Consider the following 21,846-nt stretch of genomic DNA (forward strand, 5'->3'; position numbering starts at 1 on the left):
CTGCTGTTCACTTCAAACACGCTCCATGCGACCGCAATGCTCTCGTATCAGACGCTTGCTCGATCACCTGCTCGTTTGCTGTCTGTCACAATGTACCCTACACAAATCCAAAACATTTGCTGCGGCTCCGAGTCACGACGAGGGGCAAGTTTTGGTTTCCAAGGGTGTTTTTATTCCTCTTCAACGTCTCTCCCATACAGAGCCGCCTCTTTCCCGTGCGCGCACGGAGCGCGGTGGTGCGTTTAGGGGCAGTCGGAGAAATCAACGCCAACAAAAAAAATTACATCCAGCCTAGTTAAGACCATACCAAAGACTATAAAAATGGGACCCATTGCCTCCCTGCGTGTGTGACGATCATTGGGACTTAAAAAAAAAAAATTAAATTAAATTTTTTTTTTTTTTAAATTCATAAAAATTGGGTGCGTATTATACATGGGTACAAGCTTTTTTCCAGCATCAGCATGCCATTCTTAGGGTGCGTACTATACATGGGGGCGCACTATACACGGAAAAAAACGGTATATCTTTATGTTTGAAGCCTGAAATGTTGCGAAATGTTGAAATGTTCAAGGGGGCCCAATACTTTCGCAAGGCACTGTATAAATGTTTATGTTTTTGGGGGGGGGGGGGGGGGGGGTGTAGTTGTTTGATGTATATGGGTTGTTTCCACGAGATGTAATATAGAGAAAAATGTGTGCGTTGCCGTTGTCGACATTACCGCGTGTTTGCGTGATTGTTTTTAGTCTGGTGTACTGAAGTGTATTGCTTAGATGTGTATTATTGAAGTAAAAAAAATAAAATTAAATAAAAAAAACGGATCAGTGTGTGTGTGTGTGGGGGGGGATTCGTTTAAACGAATATTTTGAGTGAACTAAAGATTCAGTTCACTTAAAACACATGTCAAACACAAGGCCCGGGGGCCAGAACGGCCGCCACATCGTTTTATGTGGCTCGCGAAGAAAAACTGTGCATGGAATTCGTCTCTCATAACTAGAATTGCAAATTGTCTTCACTTTTAATATTTTTTTAAATATCTGACGAATTTTTACTCGTCTAATTTGAAAACGAGTTTGTTTTGTAGCATATACTGTATATAATATGAGGTGCTCATACATTTATTTGGATTGATGCTCATAATGGCCCTCCGAAAGAAGCTACTACAATGTGGCCCGCGAAAGAAATGAGTTTGACACCCCTGAAGAACTGGAATGCACATCACTATGTCCCACCCATCTGGCCCCCAGCGTCTCTGGAGGTCTAAGGGGCAATGGACGGGCAATCTTCTGCACGATGATTGGATGATCTGTCTGAAAATGAACCTCTTTTTGATTGACAGCAAAATGAGCGAATCAGTGATCTGTTTGCATCAACATCTGTGGGAGCATTTTGTAGAAAAGGAACAAAGGGTAGAATCTACTTATAAACCAACACATTTTATGATGTAGGCTGAAATTCAGTTTCCCCTCCTTGTATCCGCCACTGATTTCAACAAAGCCCGCCGAAATTCAGTTTCCCCTCCTTGTATCCGCCACTGATTTCAACAAAGCCCGCCTGTGACTCGCAACACAAACGAAGGACCACGTACACACCTATGTGTGCATGTTCATTAGTTTGTAGCTCACATGTAAACAGCTCGAACCCACGTCACGTTGTCTTGAGAAAAAAATCCACTCGTTTACGACTTGAAAATAAAGTTTCATAAAGGATTTTATTAGAAAACCAAGACAAATGTTTGATGTCGGCGGTCGGGCCTCCTCGCAGCTCACAGAGCTCATTCATTGGACAGCACGGGCCCCCGATGGACGGAGGCCACACCCTTGACATTTTCAACACGACAGGAAGTCAATAGTGTGAAGCTCACTGAACGATACGAAAAGAACTCATCAAAACATTTCGCGGCGCGGCTAAGTCATCGGCGCGGGGGCGGCACCAGCTGCTGCGTGGCGGTGGCGGCATCCGGGAACAGGTTGTGGTAGGCGGGAAGCGGCACGTATGCCGCCTTGATCATCTTGCCTGCAAGCACACGGACGACCAAGCTCAGCAACACTGATGGACAAAGCCGTAGCAGCGGACGCGCTCATTGCTCTTGTGCTCCCACTTTTTCATTGCTGGGTTTGCTGCGCTCATAGGCCCCCGTCCAATCAACATGCCTCAAAATCGCTCCAACGATAAACTTGAAATCGACATTGTGGGATCTGCTTGTTATGGACGCATTCTGTTTTTGCCTCAGCTTATGTCGAGACTCGAGCGTTCACTTTGGACATTGCTTTGTTACCCTGTAGCCCTTTGTTATCATCAGCACATAAGTGTTCAAATTAATAGATTCATTGACAACTATTTTTTGAATTTAGAGATCTTTTGGACTTAACATTATCAACATCTGATTTCAGATAACGACTTTGCAAACATCTGCTTTTAATTTGGAAAACACTGACCACTAATCCTTTGTGTGATATTGCTTAGCTGGTGGTTTTTAATCACTCAATAACAAAAAAGGTTCATCATCAGGGAGAAAAAACTTAAAAAAAATATATATATATATATATTTAATGCAATGGAATCAGCAATTCCTAAAATATTTGAGTGACCGGCCTACATCGGCGAGCGTGCATGTGACTGTCAACGTCAGTCCTATCACTTGCACTAGTCTGCAGACCAAAGCTGCCACATCCACCTGCACATCCCAGCAACAAGGCAACCCACGAGGCGAGGTCAATCCAGCTGGTTCAGAGATTCTCCTTACAACGAATGGGAACAGAACGACGTCCATCGTCTCGGCATGGACGTCAGGTCAAGACAGCAGGAAAATAGCACGCCATATCACCCACCTGCGACAAATCTCACCTGCAAAGTATCGTCCGTGAAGCGCGCCGACGGCCGCCATGGCAGCGGGGATGGACGGACACTTGACGTACACGTTGCCCTGGAAACCACGAGCGTAATTGAACCTGGGCGGGATCAGGACTTTGAGCGTGGATTTTACCTCTGTTGAGTTCTTGTCCACGTAGATGTGAACGACACCGCCGTGCTTGTTGCACTCTTCAATGACATCGTGCTGGATGTCTACCTCCCAGCCGGGATGATCCTCACTGACACAGGCAAACACACACACGCAAACATAAGCGGTGATGCCGGGGTTGAACACGTTGGCCAGTAGCAAGGCACACCTGCTGGGGTTGAACATGTTGGAGAGCTGGAAGCAGTGCGTGGCCAAAGGCTGAGAGGGAAGGTTGAGCGCCGGGGGGTTCATGTTGAGGTTCATGGACGGATTCATGGCCGCTGTCACGCAATCAAGTACGCGACGGATCAGCGAGGCCGGAGCTCAGGTCGAGTTCTGCCAGCCTTACCTGAGACGGCGGCCATGGCGCCGATGGCGATGGCACCGCTCATCTGCAGCGCTTGCTGGGCAGCGGGAGGGATCTGCAGGCCCGTACCTGAATGCCAAGCACATTACTTGTCTCTTTTCAGCTGTTACACCGCTGTCATTGAGAAAATTGCGAGCAGAGGAGCGGGACACCAAGCTGGGTGTCATTTTTTATTTCCATTATGATATCAGACTGGTGGCGGCTCGGTGGGGCACTGGCTAGCACGTCCGCCTCACAGTAAGGAGGGTGCGGGTTCGATTCCACCTCCGGCCCTCCCTGTGTGGAGTTTGCATGTTCTCCCCGTGTCCGCGTGGGTTTTCTCCGGGCACTCCGGTTTCCTCCCACATCCCCAAAAACATGCTTGGTAGCCCGATTGAGCGCTCCAAATTGCCCCTAGGTGTGAGTGCGTGTGCAGATGGTTGTTCGTCTCTGTGTGCCCTGTGATTGGCTGGCAACCGGTTCAGGGTGTCCCCCGCCTACTGCCCGATGACAGCTGGGATAGGCTCCAGCAAGCCCGCGACCCCCGTGGGGATACAGCGGTACAGAAAATGGATAGATATCAGACTGTGGCTTCTGTGGTATATCAAAAACAGTTTGAAGCAGCTCAAAGAGCCAGAGGCCATGCGGGGTCAGTTAAAAAGTGTGATCATATCTAGAAAAGGGGACTTCAATGCAAGCTAGCGGTATGGGATATAGGGAAGAGGATTAGGGCCAGGTAAGAAAAAAAAATAAGAGGGGGACAGGATTCTGACTTTTTTCTCAGAATTCTGACTTTAAAGTGAGAATTCCAACTTTAAAGTGAGAATTTCCACTTCAATGTCAGAATTCCTATTTTAAGGTCAGAATTCTTAGAATAAAGTCAGAATTCCGACTTTAAAGTTGTCAGCGAGACATTTTCTCCGGGACATTTTCTCCGGTTCATGGAGCTTAAACTGGACTTCCAGCTGGAGGTCAGGGTGACTTCCAGGGCCACGGGCGTCAACCAGCCGTCCCAAGGGAGGGTTCCAGGAGGCTGGCTAGACATTTTTAACGGTTCATGGAGCTTCCACTGGACCTCCAGCTGGAGGTGGTGGGCACTTCCAGCGCCACTCGCCATGCCCAGGGAGGGTTCCAGGAGGTCGGCTAGACATTTTCTCCGGTTCGTGGAGCTTCCACCGGACCTCCAGCTGGAGGTCCGGTGGGCACTTCCAGCGCCACCAATTATCACTTTATTCTCCGAATTCTGACTTTAAAGTCAGAATTATAACTTTAATGTGGGAATTCTGACTTTAAAGTGAAAATTCTAACTTTAAGGGTATATTCAGACCTTACTGTTTGGTCTGCTTTAAACAGACCAGGGTTCAATTGTAATGCTGGTCCGGACCTTTTGTGCAAGTGTGAATACACGCAAACGAACCCTGGTGCGGATTAAAGAAACAGACCAAGACCCACTTCTTCAAGTGGTCTCAGTTCGCTTCTAAACGAACTCTGGTGCGGTTCGCTTCACGTGTTAATTCAAACAGCGTAGATCCGAACCAACTGGATAAATATGCAGAGCAGGAACGCAGCGCATAGGACTCGCATGTTTTCCTCCATTTATAGGTCTGTGCTTTGTGTGCCGCCCTGGTCATTGCTGTCCAATGGGAGCACAGATCATCACAAGCGTGGATGTGTATACTTCACTTGCAAAATGTACAGTCTGAATAGGAACGAAAAACATTAAGGGTGTATTCAGACCAGAAAAGTTCTTTAGTCCACTTGTTTGGTCCAGACCAAAAGCGGACTTAATTTTTTTAGTTTGGTGCGGTTCCTATTTAGACTGTACATGTACATGCTTGTGCTCCCCATTGGACAGCAATGACCAGGGCAGCACACAGACCCAGAAATGGAGGAAAATATGCGGAGAGGCGGTGTACGAAACCTCTAGGTAACACGAGAGCCTCTCAAAAGAAGCCATCGGCCTCCCACCTCACTCACCTTCGGCGAGGCGGGCCATAAGCTGCAGCCTCCCGGTGGTACCCAGGTCGATACCGGTGCGCTCCAGCTCATCGCTGTCCAGCAGGGAGGCAGCGGCCGAGCCGTCGCTCCGCTCGGTCACGTGACCCACCTTCATGGGCCGACCTGCCAGCTCAAAACCGTTGAGCTGCTCCAGAGCTTTCTTGGCGCACTCTGCGTCTGCAAACTTTTGGAGAAATGCTTGGGAAAGGGCACGGCAGAAATTTGCACAGAAAACTACAACTACGCGGGGGTAACTGGATTCTAAAAAGTGTCTTTCCTGTTATATTTGGAATGATAAAAAAAAAGGGAGCCTTTTGTTGTTCATGGGTCGACTCACTGTGATGAAGCCGTAGCCTTTGGAACGGCCTGTCTCGCTGTCCATCATCAGCTGGATGCCTTCGATCTGACAAGCAAATATGAACACGTCAGCCACACTGACCCACTGCTTTGTTGTCCGATCCCAAAGCGTCTCACCCTTCCAAAGGGCTCAAAGATTCCTCTCAGCATCTCCTCCGTAATGTTAAAGTGCAGCGAGCCAATGTAGAGCCTCATGGGCCCCGACGAACCTTTCTGAAGGTTGTTGGCAGCGGCGGCGGCGGCGGCTGCCCGGTTCTTCTCGGCCTGGACATGGAAATCTTAATTCAGTTAACACCCGTCGCGTAAATCTATCTTGCTTGTCACACTTGTGGATTTTATTCCCTGAACGACTAGTCAAGAAAAAAATAAAAAAGTTCGCCAAAGATGCACGGTCCTGGAAACCACGGCTGCACAGTAAGCCGAAGCCCAATAGGACATGACCGGCTTTTCACCTGTGAACAGATTGTGGATGGCCGGGCAAAGGTTTGGGCTTTAACTGTTGCCCGAGTTTCCCGGAGAGAAGAGCAATGAGCAAAAGTAGACTTTATCATTTGGATACAGAAGATGAGGACTGATTGATTTGTGGCTGGATGGAAGCGAAGTCACTCTCTTGCTCCCGCTTACAGAAAAGACCCGTAATTGAGTCGGCACCCGAAGTGCCATACATACTTAGCAGTAGAAATTGCTCCAATTTATTATAATGCGCTGCTCAGTGAGCCCCCCCCCCCACCCCCGCCCAAAAAAACATGGCGGCTGCAAACTGACTTTACAAGCTCATCGCTTGCACATTACCTGCGAAGCCTGCACAATTATGGGAACTCCCAGTAGCCTTTGACCCGTCAGCCCGATGGCGAGAGGAACAGAGCTGGCCTCCACAAACTCAATGTAAGCGATGCCCTTAGACCGACGCGAGTTCCTGTCCGAGATCATCCTCACGTCTCGAACCTGAGCGGGGAAAATAGGCGGCAGAGGTTGGCGGCCACTAAAGTGAGCCCCTCATGTGCGGTGACGTTACCTTCCCCACAGCAGAGAAGAAGTCCTCGAGGTCTCGAGGGCGAATGCGGGCAGCCAGTTGCATGCAGAAGACGGTTCTGGCATCTCGCTCTTCTGGAGTCAAGTTGTCCACCAGAGGTCTTCGTGGGGAAAAAGGTACAGATAAAGCCCAGTGATCAGTTTGCTTAGCTCCAACATGCCTTCGAGACCTACTTGTTGGGACTCTTCTCCCTCCGGATGGGACTCTTGTCTCTTCTGATTGGACTTTTCTCCCTCCTAATGGGACTCCTGCTCCTTGACCGCTTCCGTCTGCACACACAGGACGCAAAATGTTCCTCTTGATGCTGGCTTTTGCTGCATGTCGAATTCGGAAGCGGGCGCTCGTGCCTCCCTTTGCAGGTCTACAGTCAAATCAACGCTTTGAGAGCAACAGTTGGGACGCCACTCTTGGAATTAGGATTTGGCTTTATGACCAATGGGTCGAATTTCAAATCGGTATAGTGCTGGCCTGAGATACGCAAAAGCGCCTCACGGTGGCAGTGAATTCAACACTCTTTACAAACTGGACATTTCAAATTGTTAAAGTCACTCCCAGGCAAAGTTTATCTCAAACTGAATGTAAAAAAAAAAATGAAAGTACAGCAGCCCAAGCTGTGAGAAAAAGGTCCAGATAGTTGTTCGATCTTCTGCCCTCTGGGAAGAGGTCCAGACTCACCAACAGCTTCATACTCCAGGCTGTTAGGGTCCTGAACTCTCTCCCCCTTTATGCATAGCGTCCTGTACTTTTGCGCTATATTCTGACTGTCTGCTGTATGCACACTTGCTCCGTTTTGCTCCTCTTATTTATTGTGTTATTGTTTATTTATTATTTATTCATCACTCTTATTATTCATTGTTTGTGCCTTCTATGTCTACTATGTCTTGTCACCGTGGGATAGTGGAAACGTAATTTCGATAGCTTTGTGTCTTGGCCTGTGAAGAGATTGACAATAAAGCAGACTTTGAGATAGCTGTATGCTCACGCTAAACGCATGTTGCGATTTAAACAGCTAGAAGACAGCAACAAATAGGCAGATTATATCATGGTATTCTGTGTATGTTGACTAATATTAGCGCCGTACTGGTGAAATCAGAGCAGTTTGACTGTGACAAACAAAAATTTCTTTTTAAGTCTACCTAATGTCATCACCGCTGGAGGGTCTCATTATGAGTTTCACTCTACAGTAACTTGACAGCAAGGTTACATTTGAGGAAGGCTGGACCAGACTGACAGGTGGAACTCACGCCTTGTGATAGTCTCTGTAGCGGCCACCCCTCTCACGGCTGCGCCGGCGCTCTCGGCTGCGCCGCTTCTCCCGGCTGCGCTTGCGCTCGCGGCTCCTCTTCCTCTCTCGACTTTTACTGCGCTTCCTGTCGCGACTGCGGCTGCGCTTCTTCCTGCCGGAGCGGCAGTCAATCACAACGCGGCATCGAGCACCGCCGTTACGGGGGAGACCGCAAGGACGTGCCGCGTGCCAGACAGAAGGGGCGGCATGCCAGACGGACAAGGAAGGAATGCAGACAAACAGACAAAAAAAAGATGTCGGACCAGACAGACGAAACACAAGTGAAAGGACAGGAAGCAGGCCAGCAGTAAGCTAGTTGACCGACAAATTGCAGACAGGCGCACGGATACGACAGAAGACTGACAGGATTGGAAATCCACAAATACAAGATGATGTTCCGACTGACACTGGCCCAAACAACTTATTATTGCTGGAGGTATATGTGATAGTTGCAGTCAGTCATGTCTTTGTCAGGCACGCGAGATGCTCTTGTTGACTTCGAAAGCGTTTTGCCGCTCACCCGTGAGGTTTTTGACTGTTCATGCAAAACTTTCTTTTGTCCCCAAGCAGTTGTCACTATGCAATACTGTTAAAAGCGCTTCTCCTTTTGCACATTTGTTCAAATAGAGTCATTGAGTAATACGGTGGACTTCAAAGGCTCCAAAGGATGCTTTTACGACACTGCTGGAGTGTGTGTGGACGCTCCACATGGTGCGGACAAAGCCTGGGGCAATGAAATTTTGTTTCCACCTATTTTTGTGGTAGCCTTATCACAGACAGGATGACAGGTGAGCCAAGACAGCACAAGACAGGACAGGACAAGGCAGAAGAGTGTGACGGCGGCAGGTACCTCTTGGCCTGTTCATCCCCGGCATTGGGGCTGGCCGTCTTGTCGTCCTAGCGGGGTCGACAGAGAAGAGCGTGAGGAGGCGGACGCGACATTGGGGAGTTGGCGGGATGGGGGCAAAAGAGAATATGGAGAATGCGTGAGTGACATTCAAACAGACTTTTTGCGCGCTGGGGGAGGGGGTCAGAGCTGAAGCGGGCGGCCGACTCGGGCGGCAGGGACTCTTCTTCCTCTGTGGGTGCTGCACTGGGACGCCTCTCAAGGGCCCTGCAGCAGACAGGAGTCTTGCGTCAAGTCAACTCGCAAGTGGGCGACGCCTGCCTGGCTTGCTCACGCTCGCCGGCTCCGCCACACTTGGGCTACCTTCTTCCACTCGTTGCTACGTCAGGACTCGACATGCGCCTCATGCGTTAGCATGGCAATCAGTCACCATGCTGTCCAGGCCCTTCATTTCGTGATGATGCATGTGAATGGCATCTTTGAAGGGCCAACCAAAATACCAGGTTGTGTCAGGTGACCCTTTCCAAGACAATGACATTAGCCAATAGCAAGTGAGATCCCGCCTCCCGCTGTGGCCGAGCCATTCGAATATGGAGCCTTGCCCTGCCTATTTGTTTTTAGTTTTTTTAGGGGTGGGGCTTTTCTGTTACTCATTGTAACCCTAAGCGTCTTTGGGTTCTTGAAAAGCGCTATACAAATATAATGAATTATTGTAGTTGAAGATGGCAACAAGCAGAAGTCCGGTGATTGTTCACCCATGATTTGGCCAACATCTGGGTTGGCCACGCCATGGTGCGAACGCAACGGTCTCCAAGAGGAGTTCAATGTCCTTTTAAAACATGGCAAATTGCATTGGCTTAATAGACCGTCTTTGGTGCAGCTATGGTCATCGACAGTGTGATCAACAAGATATGAAACAAGTGATCGATCAGTCACATTCAAAATACATTAACATTTCATCACATTTCATCAACATTCAAACAAATTAATGAGCAAAGCACCACCTTGAGAACACGGCAAAGTTATTCTGTGCAAGCCTGTTCATATTTGGCACGTTAAAAAGACAAATTCATCAGTTAGTGCTTTTCTGTGCATGTTTTTTTGTGCTTTCTCCCTGTTGTAAAGCCAAACAACTATTCAAGCACCAACATATCGTTGTTGCTGTAAGCCTAACAGAAATTCATTTATTCATATCCAGTTAATTAATCAATCGGCCAATTAATGGCTCATGGTAATTTTTGATGCCAAATGCCAGATGTGGCATCCATAATGATAATGGTATGGGCCCAGCAAAAATGAATTCCGTTTCTCTTCTAACGCTTGCCCTCTTCACGGTTAAGAATATGCTTCACTTGCAGGAAACAGTACTTGGTTAATTAAGAGCAGGGGTGGGCAATTCAGGTCCCCGAGGGCCAGTGTCCTGCATGTTTTCTATGTCTGTCACTGTTGTAACACACCTGATTCAAATGGTCAGATAATTAGCAAGGTCTGCAGAAGCTGGATAACAATCCTGATCATTTGAATCAGGTGTGTTGCAGCAGGGAGACCTATAAAACATGCAGGACACCGGCCCTCGAGGACCGGAATTGCCCACCCCTGGTTAAGAGTATCTTGGGACGAAGGATTTGGATGTGGCACAAAAATAAAAATACAAACAAAAGTCGAGGAGAGCAGAAAAGATGCAATGAGCAGTTGTGACGTGGCGAGTCAAGGGCAACGTCGCGAGTCTTTGCGAATGACTACAGAAAAGGATGCTCACCTTCCTGTAGGGAGCCTCCAGCATTGCCTCGATGTCCAGGTCGTCCGCCATCTTGCTGCATTACGCACACGTGCGTGCACGCACACACACACACACACACACACACACACACACACACACACACGCAGAGTTATTTGGCATTTGGTTTTTGCGTAGACACAAGACAGGAGCGGCTCATCGCAACACAGTGAGTTCCTCCTCTGCTCTCGTCTTCTGCCGTCTGTGCTTATTTTGCGGTGAGTTGCCGACGAGTCTCCTTTGAGCTACATGATGGAGCCAACAAATCCAATTGGTCAATGGTTGGAGTGAGGAATTCCAGTCCTACCGTCAACTGGCAATTTTAGATTGCTTACAGCGAGTTGAGAGTGAACAGATTTGTAGGAATGCAGCGGCATCTTGGCAGCGATCGCTCTAACCACAATGCAACAAGGTAGCACACTGTCACTGAATTGATGAAGTCACCCATCCAGGGCATTATTGACACCAATTGCAACGCCATGAGAAGAAAGCCCCGCGCTTGCTGTTATCGTTGAGCCTTGAACCTCTAACCTGCTCAACTTCTATTTGCTATTATTGACTTCACTTATTTTTCTATTCACTTGTTCAAAAAATAAAACACTTAGAACTTAAGGGTTAACCAACTAAGGTGGCTTCATCTAGTGTGGCTGTTCCCAAATTTTGTGGGCCATTCTTATGGATTGTTCCTCCAACGTTCCCACTGAGTTTGTGTGAGAACATGTCAAGCTAATGTGTGCCAATTTGGGACGATATTGGCATTTCAGCAGCGTCTCTTGGAAACACATCCATGATCTCGGATTTGTGAAGACGTTTACACGATGTTTGCCCTTTTCATTTTTGCCTGCGCCTTGTTCGCGAGATCACGTGATCGTAACGTCCTATCGTCTTCAATTCGTATTTGTAGTTCTCACGCCAAAATAACGCTAGGTGGCAAGTTAATCACTACCTGGACAGAAAGAATACAGACGCATGGACAGTAAGTGGGAGAGATCGTCGGCCTAAACACAAGCAGAACACAGGTGACCAGGTTCGGTATTTCAATGAGGAAAGCTTTGCGAATGGGCGACCTTGCGATTAGCGGGGATTCACTGTAACGAAATTTCGATTTATCTCAATGGGGAAAATGTATTGGATAGCCAAGTGAGTGCATCAACTTCAATGCTTCATCTGAGCCTATTCAGGCCTTAAGTGAAGGTAGCCCACCCGGTATCGTTATAGCGGCCACTCGCCTGGCATCGTGTCCTCTGCTGCCGCGTGAGCGCTTCGACATTAGCGAGGCCTTCACGCAGGGCCCAGCCGGCTAGCTGTTTGCTCGCGATGCGAATTTGACGCTAACTAGCAACGCGTATGCCCGACCCGGGGCGAACCAAATTACCAAACGAGACGACTTTTACCTCGCTCCTCAGCCCCTGGTCTGCTGCAATAGCAACAATAAGTGTCAAACGTCCCCGAGGTTGACTTTGACCGCTCTTCCGTCGTCGGCGCGACGTTAAGTTCTTGCGCTTGAAATGGCGCGAGATGCTCTCGCGAGAGGAGATTATGGACGCGAGATCACGGGGTCGTTTTGATTGACAGCTTGATTTTCCATGAGTCCATAAGTTCAAAAGTTTATTCTTAAATCAACTAAATAATAGATGCAAAATATTTTAAATGGACGCCATTCAATAATTGTCGCATAGACAATTATTGAATGCCGATACCCGATAGTCAGCGTCTCCTCTGTGCCGGTGTTACGGTTCAACTTGCTCCCGTTTTATCTTGCTCCCCGTCTCCAGTTGCGCTCGTTAGGATAAAGCAGTGCTTCTCAAATAGTGGGGCGCGCCCCCCCTTGGGGGGCGCGGTGCTATTCCTGGGGGGGCGCGTGTGACCCTGGGGAACAGGCTTTTTTTTTTGCAGTACTAGAATAAAGTGTAATTGCGCGTTTACTACAGCAGGGGGCAGTGGCGCTCTCATTGTTACTTCTGTCACGTTTGCGACAGTGCAACATTTTACGACTTACAAGACAAGTTAGGATAGTCACGGTGGGGAGGGGGGGCGCGAATAGTTTTCTTCTTGCTAGGGGGGGGCGTAACAGAAAATAATTGAGAAGCACTGGGATAAAGCAAGTTGCGCAATCTTGTGTTTCGTGACTGCAGATTCGTCATAAGCGACATGGAACTTGTCTGACTGCAAAACTAATCAAATTCTCAATAAAAACGTGGAACGAAACGTCTCGTTTACATTTCCGACTGGCTGGCTGCAAGAAATAGCAAACACTAAAAAAAAAAAAAAAACAGAACAGTCATAAAGGGGATTTGAACTCGTGACGAAAAGTAATAAAGAATAGCTCACTGGCCATCAGCTTAACCGCTATGCTATCATATACACATTGAAATCAGGGCAAATTATTTTCAATATAGCCAAAACCAAATTACAAGGCGCCGTTACCAGTTGATCTAATGCCTGGTGTATACACGTCCATGTTAACTGGCTCCTCGAAACCAACTTAACATGGTCGCGTTCCCAGGCTTCACGCCAACCTCGCAGTAGGGCATTATGCATTTATGACATGATCAACTTTCTAGACACATAAGCAATGGATCCAAGCACTAAAGCTCTGGGAAGAGGTACAGAAGCCTGCGCTCAAGCAATGGATCCAAGCACTAAAGCTCTGGGAAGAGGTACAGAAGCCTGCGCTCCCGCACCTCCAGACTCTCAAACAGCTTCATACTCCAGGCTGTTAGGATCCTGAACTCGCTCCCCCGTTCTGCGTAGCGTCCTGTACTTTTACTGTCTGAACTGTCTGAATGCACACTGGCTCTTATTATTTATTATTTGTTATTACTCTTATTTATTGTTTGTGCCTTTTTGTTTGTTTTTTACTTTTGCGCTATGCTTGCTGGCTCCGTAATTTATTGTGTTATCGGTTTATTTATTATTTATTCATCACTCTTACTATTGATTGTTTGAATTTTTGCCTTCTTGTTTTTATATTGTGTCGCGTACATGTATGTCTATCGTGTTATGTGTCTCGTCACCGTGGGATAGAGAAAAACGTAATTTCGGTCTCTTTGTGTGTTGTGACATGTGGAGAGATTGACAATAAAGCTGACTTTGACTTTTGAAAAGTGTCGCCAATGTTATATTGATTGCCTTTCCGTATTAATAAGAGTGTGGAGAGAACAGAATGTTGCACTTTGTGTATTTGACCTTTTGTTTGTTTTGTTCTTTGTATTGAAAGTTACATATTGCCTTCCTCACCAACCTACTTAAATAAATATGTATACCTAATCTGTTAAATTGTATTCCATTCTGAGTTTTTATTGTTTGCTATTTCTTGCAGCCAGTCGGAAATGTAAACGAGACGTTTCGTTCCACGTTTTTATTGAGAATATCACGGGAGCAAATTGAACCGTAACACCGGTCCCAAGCCCGGGTAAATGCAGAGGGTTGCGTCAGGAAGGTCATGCGGCGTAAAAACTGTGCCAAAAACTTCTTATGCAAACCATCTGGAAAAAATGGATGGTTCGCTGTGGCAACCCCTGAGGGGAAAGAATAGCCAAAAGGAGCCACCACTAGACAATACAAACGATGAGCAGATTGCAGTCCATTACTACGGTCTTTGTTGCCTTACAGACGCAAAGCAAACCAAATGAATAATGTGTGTTATGTGCAAAGGGAGTCATCGATAAGAGGATGCTCAAGTCTTGTTTGGAAGAGGTCGAATCAAACGACACAACATTTCTTTAAGAAAAGTATGCATTTGTTCTTTGCACTTTGTTTTCTTCTTTTGAGGTGAAGGAGTGTCTAAATTTTCACGATCGGTTCAAGAAAGTAAGACATTGATCTTGGGGAATAAATTTACAGCTTTTCAGTTTGACCAATAATCTCACAACATGATTTATTTACTGTACAAAATAAAGCAACTGCACAGCACGAAGAAAGCAACATTCAGACCTGGAACGCACAATGTGACATTTTCCTCAAATGTGGTGGCGTCTGCTTACTAAAATGCACCGTATGACTATCCTAACTTCATGTCCAGGTTGTGCTACTTTCCGGACCTCGCCCCCTCTGCTGTCAGCCAATCAGAAATCTTGCTCAGCAAATTCTTTGGAGAAAACCCACCCCCTCTGCTGCCAGCCAATCAGACGTCTTCTTGCTCAGCACGTTCTTTGGAGGAAACCCACCTGGTGACCATGATGTTCTGCACACAGACAGCAACCATGACACTTTGCAAAAGAAAAAAAGCTCAGACGTGACAATGAGTAGATGCTCGCCTCCCGAAAATGTTTCAATTAGATCAAACTTGAATGGCCAAAGCGGGAGAGCGATACGTTTGACAATTCCCTCGGAATCAAAGCCTACATGTCTGGAAAGGGGCAGTGGCAAGCTCCTCTCACGCTATCGGTTTGCCCCCCCACTGAGCGTGAGAAAAAGGACCACGGCATCACCTGAACCTTCAGCTTGCTCAGACAGGCGGGCGAGTCCAGCTCAGATTCTGACAGGTCAGCTGGATGGATCACATAACACAGTAGCAGCTCCTGTAGGCAGAGCAACAAACGCTTTGCTTTGGCTCACGTGGGACAAAGGCAGTTGATGAATTGTGCGGTGGCGCCGCCAGCATTACCTTGGAGACATTTGCGGTGATCCTGCTCAAAGTCGCCAGAGAACGCCAGGAATAGGCACGCAGCGCTGAACCCTGAAAACGTTCGTCCACTTTTTCCACCATCACCGAATAGCTGCAAGACAAAGAAGGGCGTGTTTTCACATGAGCAAAAGGACCAAATGGATTATTTTCTCAAAATGTTTGGGCCAAGGGAGAGTTTATAAAGAAATAATTCCCTCCAAGGACCCTTCGGCATCCCAATGCCAACTCCAATTCAACTAAAGTCTCTGGTTGCCATTGACGTCTACTATTGCCGTTAGTGTTAATGCAGTGGCTTCAAACCTTAGTTCCACAGGGGAATTCTGTATGCGAACACCACAGTATAATATAATAATAAATGTGAATCCACTGTGTATTCTATGCAACTTTACTTGCACCATCCTCATAACATTGTGCCAACAACATAACATGAGTAATGGTATGTTATGTACACGTCACCGAGGTGTAAAATAACGCAAGTAATAAGTTATTTATTCTATCTTGTGCGGCCCAGTGCCAAATAATTCACGCACCGGTCCGCGGCCCGGAGACCACTATATTAACGGATTATGAAATGAGTTGCGATTATCAATTTGCTGTTGATTTAGTCACGATTTGTTGCACCTGTAGTTCCCTGAAGATTTTGAAAGGCCACCTTACTTTGAGAACCATAATTTGACTTGGATCTTGTGATGGACTCTATGAATAAACTTGATTTGGTGTGCTGTGTGTACCTGGCATGGTAGAAGGAAGGACCTTTCCTGTACAAGACTGGGGGAGAGAGACATGTCACGTTAAACATCAGACTAACAATTCCCCCCATTGCGCTGCCGCTTTTCTTACGCATGTCCACGCCGTACTTGGCGCCGCTTCCTCCTTTGGGGACCCAGCCCCTGCTGCGAAAGTGATGGTAGGCCGCGTAGGAGCTGACAAAGTCTGGGCGCAAAGCCACCAAGTGCCTCCACAGCTTGGTGATTGACAGCGGCGCCTGTGCAATTACAGAGGACACACTCACTTCAGTCAGGTGACAATTTGTTGTTGATCTTTGGATCGTCAGTGGCTCAGGAGGGCAAGGTGCAGTAGTGGTTTTTGGCATGGGCAACATGGGCAGGCTGCCCAGGGAGGCATGTTTTTATGACTCGTGGGGGGTGGTTTTCACACTGTTTATCACTGTGTGGGTAATGGCAATTTAGTGCCTCCTTCGGGGGAATTGGCAACTTAGCGCCCACTTCAGTTGCAGACCGGGTGCACATGGTTGCTAAGAAGTTGTGCATGCACAGAACCTCATAAACAAGGGAAAATGCCAGGGGAGGGGGCCCGTGGGGAACAATTTACCTGTGAGGGTGATGAATAGGGGGAATCCACTGTATAGTGCAACATTATTTGTGGCCTAAAGTATATAACATCTCAATTTCTTCCCCAAAACGCACGTCATGTATAATATTTTAAATACAGGCCTAAAATCCCTGCGGATTTTCTGAATTGTGTCAAAAAGCTATAACGTCACCCCTAGGTTACGTAAAATTGGTTTGGTCTACTCTTCACCTCTGAGTGAGTGGGAGTGTTGGGGGATGGGAAACCCTATCAATTGTTGTTCTTGTCGAGTGCCAAATAAATGAGCTGACAGAAAAAGGTCAAAGCCATCATTCTTACTTTTTCTAAATTATTGCTGTTCTCTGCCAATATTTCTTATATACTATATACTTATATCCTATACACACTGATAACGGTAATGTTCAAAATGGTCCCACTGTCTTTGTTCACTCTAAAAAGTATTTCCTGTTGCGATTGCAATAATGAAACTTGTGCAATTGAGAAATGCAATTTTCATTTACTCGCGTTTGATTATAAAACAGAGTTTGTGCGCTTGGAAGTAGTCTGCCACTGGCAAGAGGAGCTCAACTTTACTTTCTTTGTTTACCCCAAGAATATGTTGCAGATGCCAGGGGTAGACCGTCAAAACAACAGTACTCTGCGATAAGAATTAAAGCCACCAATTCATCCAGCTCCATCTGGGGGGGCGCCTTGTCAGGCATCTCCGCCATCTGCTGGTGACAGAAATTACAATTGGAACCACCTTGGCTCTCGTCAAATCCAGATAGCAGTTAAGTATGCCGCGGCGTGACGTGATGGTTTGAACCCAAACGGGTTTGAAAATGGGGGAAAAAAGCTAAACCCAGCACCTCATCAAATCATAGTTTTTCTAGTTATTGCGGCATATGCGGGTGGATAGGCGAAATTCGTGAGGGTGCTTGTGTGTAAATGATGCTACGTGGAAGTGCAAGTCAAGTGGAAGTAGGGCAGACTGTAAAAAGCCATTTCTCATGTCACACACAGCGAGCTGAAATTCGAAATTTTCCCTTAGCTGTTAGCGACTGGAACCTAGAGAGAAAAGAAGTAATTGAGTACAGTAAAAGAAATCAAGTATTTGTACTTTCGTACTTTCACCGCTAGGAAAGCGACAATTACCTGCTGCTCGTGGACAGACAGGCAGCCCAGGCCGTAGACCAGGAAAAAAGCCTGCAGGCACAAACAGGTGGACCAACAAACAGGAAGACGGACAGAAGACAGACAGGCAGGCAGACAGACACATAGACAGACAGAAGACAGACAATACCAGAAGATGCTACTACAGCATTGTGACCAAGTCAATCAATTGACATCAATGAAAAAAAAAAAAAACTCCAAAGTTTCAAGAGCGGACCTCCTCCGGGCCGAGTTCCAGGAATTCTGTCATCCGTAACGGATTTCGTCTGAGCTGCGCGGCAACCTGAATCAACATGGACAGCAAGAGACTCAACTTGAACACCGCAAGCGTGACACGGAAGGTCGAAAAAACATTCAAGTGTGACACAAGACTCACGTGCCCGGCATCAATGATAACAAAACCGGGCCCCGGAACTAAAGGAGCATCATCTGGCTCAGAGTTAGCTCCCCGGTCAGGTCTGAGGTCTGGGCTCGAGGCAAGGCCAAGCTCACGCAACATGCTCCCACCCGTTTCGGAACGGAGGTTGGCCAGCGTGTCCGATCGGGGCGCCTCCCCGTCCTCCGCCTCCCGCCTCAGCACGTCCGCTTGGATGGGCTGACGCAGCCATAGCAGCGTTTGATTGACGACCACTTGAGCCAAGCCCTGAGCCAGGAGCGAGAACTCGGCCCGCCCGAGCAGCTCCTCGTACCTGGAGCGGACGGCAAATGTGGAAAGGCGTTTCAGAACTGGTGCGGTGTGATGGAAGCGCTCGCAGTGGTAAAAGCGCAAGGGGCCTTTGGTGTGCTTCTCCACCTCAAGCGGAGAATTGCAACAGCGCCTGGTTTTGGATCTTGTCATATTGAAAAAGACATTACTCGTGTGGTCCGTTTCTTTGTAGGGATTCACAAGTCGGTCATCATGTTTTGGCAACATGCTCGCTAGAGGGCAGGTGGCAAAGTGTGTATTTCCCGCACTGTACGGTGCACGGTGCGCTTTTGTTAACTCGGCCCACTTTGTCGCCAACACGAACAAATATTCCACTAAACGTGTCTGGGTGCTTGTCGTGTGTTCGGGTCAAAGCTTTAGAAAATCAAAGCCTTCCCACAGCAATTGTGGCTCACCTGGCCTGCGTGACCACCGGAAGTAGGAAGCCCTCATGTTCTGCCAGGGAGGTAAAAATAGCATTAGTACGAGTCCGACGCCGATTCCCGACCCGTCTTCAAACGTCAACTCACGCTGCCACCGGTCGGAGACGCCGTGGTCCGGTCTGGCTCTGGACAGGACGCCTTTCCCAAAATAGCCCTGAAAAACCACAAACCGTCCAAAGGTTCACTTGAAAGACCACAAAGTGTCAGAAGGCTCACTACGTCAACAAGGATGGAGACACACATTTTTCTTAACGTCTAAGAATTCATGCCTCCCTTCATTTCACAAAGGCCTTATTGTCACCCGCTCGGGCTGCGCGTGTGCTGAGGACTATCCCAGGATGTTCCTGTCCGGACACAGTTTGCAAAATGAGGGCGTACGCCGGACGGAACCTTTTTCAGAAATTACGTTTACTTGAATTTAATTTTCATTTCATGGGTGGCAAGCCTCTTAAGACACACCACCACCACAAGTCAATGTTACATACACGTCCTCGTAGTTGCTTCATCCTGCGAGTCAATTGAAGGTCAAAGTAAAAGCTACAAACGTGATGCTGCGGTTGCGAGCGAGGGAGCTGGCCGGTACTTTTGAGTAGATGTGGTACCTCTCCTTACGAACGCCTATACTTACGAACTTTTCGAGTTACGAAAGTTGTGTCTATTCAAACCAATTGTCGACTTCCGAACCGAAGCACCTGGCTCACCTACGCCCTCCCGCCTTGTCTCCTTTGCGCTGGTCATTTTGGTCTTTAATAGTTAACAGTGGCGCGTTAACAGTCTCAAAACACTGTCTTCTAATAAAATCAATATGAAACTTGAAATCATAAAAGGAGCATGGTAAAGGCATGCGTATCATTGAGTTTGCGATGGAGTATAGCTAGTGTTGTACCAAAGTAGGTATCCACTGCTGCTGGAGCGCGCACGCATTGAATGAAAGACGGAAGCTGTTGCCATGTAACAGACAGCAACAGCTTGTTTTCAATAAAAACATGAAGAACACACTTTTATGTTTGTCAATTTCCAAGCTAGTTTCCTTTTCTTTCATTTCCTTTTTTTAAGTTCTCAGTCGTTCTGCGCAAGGTGTGTTCAATGACCATATTCACACAGTCGAAAAACTCATTAATTGCACCAAAACGTAACGACAAGTATGTGAGCACATTGCAATAACTTATTAGTCTGACTTTTTGTGTGTCTTCTCGGGGGTATTTTTTAGCAAGCGTAGAAAATTAGAACAGCCGGCCCCCCCAAGAAATGTTAGGTCAAGAATAAAGTCAGTTCTTTTTTGTTATAAAGGTTTGAAAAAGCAAAAATTAAACTGTTGTTTCGGTTTTCTGTGCGTTTTACACAGAGCAATAGGGCAAAAAGTGTGACTTTTGGGATAGTCCAGCATGCATTACCGTAAATTCCGGACTATACGCCGCACCGGACTATAAGCCGCACCAGCTAAAATTGGGGGATATTTTAGTTTTTTTCTTATATAAGCCACACCGAACTATAAGCCGCATGTGCACACACGTTTTTTACAAAGAAAGACCGTTCACAGAAAGCCTTTTTAAAGTTTTAATAACATACTTTAACATGTCTTTCTAAACATTGCCTGTGACGCGGCAGTAGTACCGCAGCAACACGAAAGTGTGCACGCGAGTTATTAACAAAGAAAGACTGGACACAGAAAGCTTTTTTAAAGTTTTATTAACATACCTTAACATTTCTTTCCAAACACCGCCCGTGACGCGGCAGTAATACCGCAGCAACACGGAAGTAACACAGCACTAATAGGGTTTGATTAAATAAAACATACCGGTAAAAATCACTGAGACGCGGCGAAAACACAACAGCAACACGGTAGCACAGCACTAACAGGGCTGATTAAAAAAGCATACAAGTAAAAGTAAAAAAAAAGAGCTTCACCGTCTGCATCTTCCTCCTGTGCACTGAAACCATCTAAGTCTTCCTCCTCAGCGTCCGATTGGAATAGCGTTAGATATCCTTCGCCTCACACTTTCTCCGTCTCTTTCGTCGTCGCTTTTATGCATTTATTTGAGTGTGATGAGGGTCTATTCATGCTAATTTTATTCATGCACGAAGCGCTAAATTACATTAAACTAGCAAGCGACACATATAGCTCCAGAGTAGACGGGACCACGAAATAAAGAAAAGGGTGACGCAACACAATGTCATCAACATCGACTGCCTTTAGCTTAAAAGCGGCATCATAAGCGGCGCCCCGGTTAGGGCTCCCTGCGCCCCGGTTGAAAAAATTCAAGCTTTTTCGATTCTTCATTTTCATGCCGTTTTTATCTTTCGCTCTTGCGCGAATGTGCTTGCGCTATTCTATGTGCGCGATGTTATCCATTCACCGTTCGCCTCCCGGACCGGGATGTTGTTTTAGCGATCAGCGAACGGCGTGGGTGATGTTCGATTTTTTTTCCTGTGGGCGCGCGCCCCTACTGGAAAATTTCCTGGCTACACCACTGCAATCGCCACTTGTGCAGTCACTGGCTTCATGGTGATCGTGATCGAATGCAAAGAGCGGCGGTGGCGGGCGACATTGGAGGCACCTGATTGTGAAGGTCGCGGATATGCTCGGGCTCGGTGACCAGTACGTGTCGGTTGACGAGGTCCGCCCGGAAGCGGCTCGTCGTCGTCGGGCTTGTCACTCCTGTCGTCTGCGACGAACTTCGGCTCACGGGGAGCGGCGCCACGTACTCTTCGTCTACCCGGCAGCGCCCCCGGGGCGGCCGAAAATCAGCCTGAAACATGCCGCCGGCCAATCGGACGCAGTTCAGTTTAGCGACCAAACGTTAGCTCCCGTGCTAGCAAAATGGCCGCTAGCTTTGGGGGAGAGGGAAAAAAACAGTGTCACCAAAATAAAAGCTCGGCTAAAACCGAAGGAATCATCGGGCGGGATATAGAGCTTGTGCACGATCGCAAAAGCGACTTCCGGTTGAAAAACTCCGTAGTAG

The 21,846-nt window shown here is 47.3% G+C and overlaps 2 protein-coding genes across 11 annotated transcripts; both read right to left on the reverse strand.

The window, feature by feature from the left end:
• Window positions 1-1,689: 1,689 nt before the first annotated feature.
• Window positions 1,690-12,196, reverse strand: LOC133161987 (RNA-binding protein 39-like). Of its 4 annotated transcripts, XM_061290761.1 has the most exons (16): window positions 12,036-12,196; window positions 10,624-10,678; window positions 9,025-9,131; window positions 8,868-8,914; window positions 7,977-8,129; window positions 6,906-7,001; window positions 6,715-6,832; window positions 6,492-6,644; window positions 5,817-5,963; window positions 5,680-5,745; window positions 5,322-5,526; window positions 3,348-3,434; window positions 3,168-3,279; window positions 2,984-3,089; window positions 2,845-2,923; window positions 1,690-2,013 (listed from the first exon to the last, which is right to left on the reverse strand). In XM_061290761.1, exons 7-16 carry the CDS (start codon window positions 6,775-6,777, stop codon window positions 1,910-1,912), a joined length of 1,122 nt encoding a protein of 373 aa, XP_061146745.1. In that variant the 5' UTR covers window positions 6,778-6,832; window positions 6,906-7,001; window positions 7,977-8,129; window positions 8,868-8,914; window positions 9,025-9,131; window positions 10,624-10,678; window positions 12,036-12,196; the 3' UTR covers window positions 1,690-1,909. The 4 variants fall into 4 exon arrangements, with proteins under 4 accessions (XP_061146745.1, XP_061146747.1, XP_061146743.1 ...); XM_061290763.1 differs by lacking the exon at window positions 7,977-8,129; XM_061290759.1 differs by lacking the exon at window positions 9,025-9,131 and having other exon boundaries at window positions 12,036-12,177.
• A 1,791-nt stretch (window positions 12,197-13,987) lies between these two features.
• On the reverse strand, window positions 13,988-21,792 carry tsen2 (TSEN2 tRNA splicing endonuclease subunit). Of its 7 annotated transcripts, none has more exons than XR_009716152.1 (12): window positions 21,442-21,792; window positions 18,971-19,037; window positions 18,857-18,896; window positions 18,132-18,444; window positions 17,973-18,038; window positions 17,738-17,788; window positions 17,190-17,313; window positions 16,112-16,256; window positions 16,003-16,039; window positions 15,251-15,362; window positions 15,075-15,164; window positions 13,988-14,827 (listed from the first exon to the last, which is right to left on the reverse strand). XR_009716152.1 is itself a non-coding variant. In XM_061290767.1 (11 exons), exons 1-11 carry the CDS (start codon window positions 21,640-21,642, stop codon window positions 14,768-14,770), a joined length of 1,182 nt encoding a protein of 393 aa, XP_061146751.1. In that variant the 5' UTR covers window positions 21,643-21,791; the 3' UTR covers window positions 13,988-14,767. The 7 variants fall into 7 exon arrangements, 2 of the variants coding, with proteins under 2 accessions (XP_061146751.1, XP_061146752.1); XR_009716151.1 differs by having other exon boundaries at window positions 17,190-17,316; XR_009716155.1 differs by lacking the exon at window positions 21,442-21,792 and adding an exon at window positions 20,792-21,417 and having other exon boundaries at window positions 17,190-17,316.
• Window positions 21,793-21,846: the final 54 nt, after the last annotated feature.

This window comes from Syngnathus typhle, linkage group LG11 (assembly GCF_033458585.1).
Source record: "Syngnathus typhle isolate RoL2023-S1 ecotype Sweden linkage group LG11, RoL_Styp_1.0, whole genome shotgun sequence".
NCBI classification, from domain to species: Eukaryota; Metazoa; Chordata; class Actinopteri; order Syngnathiformes; family Syngnathidae; genus Syngnathus; species Syngnathus typhle.